Source organism: Pteropus alecto, unplaced genomic scaffold, assembly GCF_000325575.1.
Source record: "Pteropus alecto unplaced genomic scaffold, ASM32557v1 scaffold41, whole genome shotgun sequence".
NCBI classification, from domain to species: domain Eukaryota; kingdom Metazoa; phylum Chordata; class Mammalia; order Chiroptera; family Pteropodidae; genus Pteropus; species Pteropus alecto.
In genome coordinates this window covers 991,006-996,634 of record NW_006430464.1, presented here as the reverse complement: position 1 = coordinate 996,634, position 5,629 = coordinate 991,006, and the positions used below count along the sequence as shown (strand labels likewise).

The 5,629-nt window shown below is 63.5% G+C and overlaps 2 protein-coding genes across 2 annotated transcripts in view; one reads left to right on the top strand and one right to left on the bottom strand.

Annotated features, from left to right (window-relative positions):
• MYBPC2 (myosin binding protein C, fast type) overlaps nucleotides 1-3,003 on the top strand; it is an 18,526-nt gene extending 15,523 nt beyond the window's left edge. The window contains exons 20-24 of the mRNA XM_006905104.3: nucleotides 1-88; nucleotides 180-319; nucleotides 1,064-1,223; nucleotides 1,414-1,550; nucleotides 2,749-3,003. The exon at nucleotides 1-88 is cut by the window's left edge and continues 4 nt beyond it. Of these exons, the coding sequence (XP_006905166.1) occupies nucleotides 1-88; nucleotides 180-319; nucleotides 1,064-1,223; nucleotides 1,414-1,550; nucleotides 2,749-2,991 (768 nt within the window). The 3' untranslated portion in view covers nucleotides 2,992-3,003. The remainder of the gene's footprint in view (nucleotides 89-179; nucleotides 320-1,063; nucleotides 1,224-1,413; nucleotides 1,551-2,748) is intronic.
• FAM71E1 (family with sequence similarity 71 member E1) overlaps nucleotides 1,865-5,629 on the bottom strand; it is a 7,935-nt gene continuing 4,170 nt past the window's right edge. The window contains exons 5-6 of the mRNA XM_025048186.1: nucleotides 5,379-5,629; nucleotides 1,865-4,959 (exon numbers count right to left, since the gene is read on the bottom strand). The exon at nucleotides 5,379-5,629 is cut by the window's right edge and continues 10 nt beyond it. Of these exons, the coding sequence (XP_024903954.1) occupies nucleotides 4,903-4,959; nucleotides 5,379-5,629 (308 nt within the window). The 3' untranslated portion in view covers nucleotides 1,865-4,902. The remainder of the gene's footprint in view (nucleotides 4,960-5,378) is intronic.

Below are 5,629 nucleotides of genomic sequence, written 5' to 3'. Positions count from 1 at the left end.
GCGGCCCGCTCCGACTCGGGCGAGTACGAGCTGTGCGTGCAGATCGAGAACATGAAGGACACCGCCACCATCTGCATCTGCGTCGTGGGTGCGCGGCGGGGCGGGGCGGCCACGGGGCCCTGAGGGGCAGGGGAGGGGAGTGAAGAGCCTGAATGGCGTAACGCCCACCCCCGCTTCAGAAAAGGCAGGGCCACCGGTGAACGTGACCGTGAAGGAGGTGTGGGGCACCAATGCGCTGGTGGAGTGGCAGCCCCCCAAGGATGACGGCAACAGTGAGGTCACGGGGTATCTCATCCAGAAAGCTGACAAGAAAACCATGGTGAGGGACCAGAGGGGCCTGGGGCTGCGAGGGATCAGCTGGGGTGCGGGGCAGCGGGCTGACGACAGGGCAGGCGCTGCTGTCCGTATGTCTCAGCTGGGGAAATCGAGACACCGAGGGACTGGGAGAACGGGCTGGGGCTGGGAGGGAAGGCTTCCCACTGATATTTGGGGCGTGATGGGTTTTCTTTCTCTTATTCACATCATTAAGCATTAACCCTTTTAAAGTGGCATTTAGTATGTTTCCTGCATTGCGCAACCATCCCCCCCTCTACCTAGTCCCAAGACATTTCCTTCACCTACAAAGAAACACCGTAGCCATTACGCAGTGACCCCCGTCCACTCCCACCCGGTCCCCAACAACCACCCACCTGCTCTCTCTCTCTGCGGATTTGCCTGTCGTGGGCGTGTCCTGCGGACACAACAACACAACATGTAGCCTTTGTGCTTGGCTTCCGCTCCGCCTCCCCTTTTCTAGGTATGGGCGCTACATTGTAGCAGGTGTCAGTGCCTCCTCCCTTTTCATGGCTGAGTAATGTTCCATGGCTTGCGCCTCCCACATTCTGGGGCGCCCTACACCCACCGATGGGCGCTTGGGTCGTCCCACCTTCCGGCCTCTGCCGACAGTGCTGCTGGGAACGGCGGGTTTTCTTAGCTCCGCGCACACTCGGGCGTGCTTTCCTCCCCCCCTTGGGGTCTTGCGTCTGGCCCCTGACGCTCCCGGCCCTTCCCGTCCCCACGCTAGGAGTGGTTCACCGTCTACGAGCGCAGTCGCCACACCCACTGCACCGTGGCCGATCTCATCGTGGGCAACGAGTACTATTTCCGCGTTTTCAGTGAGAACGTCTGTGGGCTCAGCGAGTCCCCTGGCGTCTCCAAGACCACCGCCCGGATCCTCAAGTCAGGTACCACCACCCTCCTGAGCAGGGGCCGGGCCCCTTCTGAGGCTTTGATCTGACTGTGACCCCTCTGCACACCCCCCCCCACGCCCCTGCAGACTCCAAGCCGATGGCTCCTGGTGACGGAGAGGTGGGGCGGGGTGCGGGGGGGACGAGCCAGGTGGGTCGCCTCATAGACGCGCCTCCCCTCCCCCAGGTATCAACATGAAACCGTTCGAGTACAAGCAGCACGACTTCCGGACACCCCCCAAGTTCCTGACGCCGCTGCTGGACCGGGTGGTGGTGGCTGGTTACAATGCCGCCCTCAACTGTGCCGTCAGAGGCGACCCAAAGGTACGTGCGTGCATGCGTGCGTGACCCCGGAGGGGATCCCCGCCCGGACGGAGCCCCCGCTCCTCCCTGGCGCCCTTCCCTCTCCTCTGTCCGTGGGGTCTGCTCACTTCTCACCCGTCTCCCCGCCTCCTCCGACTGGAGCCCCAGTCCAGAGCCTCGCACTTGACACACCCCCAGAATGGAGTCCCCCAGGGCCCACCGTGTCTCCCCATCCCACCCAGTTTCCAGTCGCTATCTGGGAACATGGACACTTGCGCCTCACCTAGACCAGGGGCTGGCAAACCACAGCCAGTGGGCCAAATCCATGCCGCTGGTTTCTTTAAATAAAGCTTTATTGGAACACGACCCCGCACACTTGCTGGCATAGTGTCCGTGGCTGCAGAGACCACAGGGCCCACGGGGACGAACATATTGACACACAAACTTGGCCGCCTTCTGGCCTAATGTGCAACGTTTCGGCCTCAGGCCCTGGAGGCAAAGCTGATTCATCTGTTCACGCCCTCCACGTCCATCTGTCTGCTTCATTCACTGACTCCTCCACGCATTCACTCACCTCCCAGTCCATCCATTTACTCAGTTCATTCATTCGCTGCATTTGCTTGTTTACATCATTCATTCATTCATCATTCGCTTCATTTATTTTTTCCCTGCTTCGATGTGCTCATGAGTCAGAGGAGAGTTGCTCGTGGATGCTGGGGGACACCGGCACTCATTCAAAGTCACGCAAATGACTATAAAGTTATAAAGGGCGGCAGGCGTGCCAGAGCAGCACGGGCGGTCACGAGTGTAAAGCGGGCCTTCGGGACCCGGTCCAGGGAATGACGTGCGAGCTGAGACCTGAGACGGGCAGGAGCTGGTCAGGGGACAGGAGGAGGGAGGGCAGACGGTGCCGAAGTCCCGAGGCGGGAGCCTGTCTGGCTTGTGTGAAGAACAGTGAGGTGGCCGGTGCGGCTGGTGGGGCAGAGGGGGTGGGCGGTGCGGGAAGAGGGTCAGTGGGACCCGTCACTGCGAGGAGGGAGCTCTCACTCTTACGGGAGGAGAGACCGAGGGTCAGAGAAGCAACCAGTCCAAGGTCACCCGGCCGCATTAGGAGGTGGCACGGCCAATAGAATAGAATCCGGATCTTCCTCCCAAGGCCCGTTTGACGTGAGCCAGGGGACGCTCCTAAGCTGGCCTCCTCTCCCGCCCCCCTGCACAGCCAAAGGTGGTCTGGATGAAGAACAAGATGGAGATCCGCGAAGACCCCAAGTTCCTGATGACCAACTTCCAGGGGGTCCTGACGCTGAGCATCCGCCGACCATCGCCCTTTGACTCGGGGACCTACTCCTGCCTGGCCGTCAATGAGCTGGGTGAGGCACTGGCCGAGTGCAAGCTGGACGTCCGAGGTGAGCTGGCGGCCCCTCTGCCTGGCCAGCCGCGCCCACGCCCTTCACGAAGCTAACCAGAGGCACCATGCTGCGCAGAGCTGAGCGCACAGCCGTCACCCGTCAGCCTAGGCCCTCGGTGGGGGGAAGGTGGACACCGGGGCCAGACCCCGGAGGAGCGGCGCACGGGCACAGCTGGAGTGAGGGCGGCACAGGGCATCGGAGGGGTGGGGCGGAGCAGTGCCGGCCCCAGTCTGGGCGGCTGTCCAAGGTTTTCCAAAGGATTCGAAGGACAACGAAGAAGTGAACGGGGATCGCTTAGCAAACGGTTACCAGGGCCTCGGGTGGACGTGGTGTCCAAACGAACATGGGTAGGGGCAGGACAGGGCTGCCTGTGGGGGCCCCGAAAAACGCCTCCCTCTGCAGCCCGCCCCCGAGCATTGTTCCTCCTGGCCAGGCCTCGCTCTGCCCCACAGTCCCAGCCCCAGCCTCATGTGACCTCTTCTTCCTGAATGGTCCCGGCCCCTCCCCATCTCTGTCTCTCTCCCCACACAGGGCCCTGGGGGGGCTCTATCCATCCAGGGTGGACCCGGCCTCCTCAGGCTCCCCAGCAGCCCTGGATCCCCTCAGCCGTGGTCACTGGGTCACTGTCCTGTGGCTGGCAGCCCCACCCACCTCCTGCTCCACATGCTCATTTTCCCCCATACTGTTCCAGCCACATCGAGCTCTTGGCAGTTGGACAAACTGGCCACGTGTCCTCCTGCCCCTGGGACTTTGCACAAGCTGTTCCATCTGGAACACTCATCCACGCCTCTCCCACCTCAGGCTCCTGTCCATCAAATATCCGCCAGTCAAGGCTCTGTGGGGAGGCCACTAGTCAAGTCCCTCAGAGGGGGCTTCCAGAATCCGTCCCACACTGTGACTTCCGTGTCCCTGACAGCCCAGCGAGACAGACCCTTACCGGGGGCTCAGGGAGACCCCTCACTCTCCAAGCCTTCATGGCCGTCATCCTCCCAGGCCAACCCGATTTCTCACGTCCTGTCCTCTGTCCACTGTCGAATCAGCTCAGAAATATCCCCACTTCAGGATTCTGGTGACTGCTTGTCGCTAGCAGCTGCTCAGAAGTCCCTCATCAGAACGCCCCAGACTGGAGTTCAGGAGCAGCGTGGTGTTGGGGTGCCGCCCCGCAGACGAGGGTGGGGAGCGGGGAGGAAAAGGGGACACAGCTCCCCCTGCTGGCGACGGGGCCCGAGGCGGAGGGGCCTGGCGGGGCACAGGCACTGGGGGAGAGAAGGCCCGGGCCCGCGGTCCCCCTCACCCAACCTTTTCTCATCTCCCCCACAGTGCCGAACTGAGACGCTCTCCGCTGCCCAGAGAATCGGGGGTTGAGTCCCGCCCCAACCCCGAACAGTTTTTTTTTCCGGAATTATCACTGAGATGATAGTCTTGTCTGCGTCCTGTGTCTGTCCTTGAACCTGTAGCTCCGCCTTCCTCCGCCACAGGGGTTAGTCACCCAGAGACGGGTAGGGGGACAGCCAGGTTGCTGTGGCGACCAACCCCCACCGGGCAGCTTCCTGGTGGACACAGAGCACGCTGAGACCTCCGCCTTTAGTGAGGCGGCTGCGTTGCCATGGCAACTATAGGCCGCAGAGGGGACCCCAAGAGGAGGGGAGGTCCCGCCCCCAGACTCACTACCCAGAGTGGGGAAGGGGCAGACCCGCAGCCGCGGTGGCCGGGATGGAGTGGGGGGCGCGGGTCTCCGCGTGGCCCCAAGGGGCGGGACCCCATGCACCGAAGGGCACGCTCCGGCGGCCACACCGTGTCGCCAGGCGGCCGGGCTGAGTTCGCGGCTGTGGGGACAGCGCTCGGGACCTGGCAAGGGGTTCTTAGCGGCCGACCTTTATTAACTTTAATAATCCATCTGTCTGGCCCTGAAGTAGGGAATTTAGATCTCTGGCGCGCTGGCGACCTCGAGGGTGCTGGGGCAGTCACAGTCCCCAGAGTTCAGAGGCCAACGGGTCCAGTCTGGCTTCCGTGGCTTGAAGCTGGGTGCGAGAGCGCGTTTGCGTCAGTGGCCTCGACTGGACTGCGCGTGTGGCTGAGGTTTGGGGGTGTGGTGTTGGGACGGGACAAAGAGGCCCCCCCAGGGGCCAGTGCCCCGCCTGTCCCCAGGCCTGGGTGACCCCGCCCTCTCCAGCCCCCATGTGGAGAGGGGGGCCCGGTCAGGGACTCTAGGGCTCAGCTGGCACACCAGGGCCCTGCGGACCCGGTGTTTCGAGGTCCTGCCGTCCTCCACGCACGGCCTTCATAACCCGGGAATTCAGGAGTCGGGTCCCCGGGTCCCCGGGTCCCCGGTCACCTCCACTCAGACCCAGGCGTCCAGGGCGCCCCTCCCCTGCTCCTCCCGCAGACCAGGAGCCGCACCAGCCCCCACCCCGGACTTGCTGCCCTCCGGCCCCCTCACCTCCCGCCCCTCGGCCGGGTCCTCGTCCTCGTCCTCGTCCTCGTCGCCCTCCTCCCAGTCTTCCAGCGCCGAGTACTCCTGCGTGAAGGGCACGGCTCCCTCGGCCGAGTGGAAGCGCAGGCGGTAGAGCAGCCGCACCCACTGGCCGAACTCGCGGTCACGGGTCTCCGGCGGGGCCCGCAGCTGCAGGTAGAAGGCGCGGCCGGTGCGGAACTTGACCTTGAGCTGCCAGCGGCTTTCGTTGTGGACAA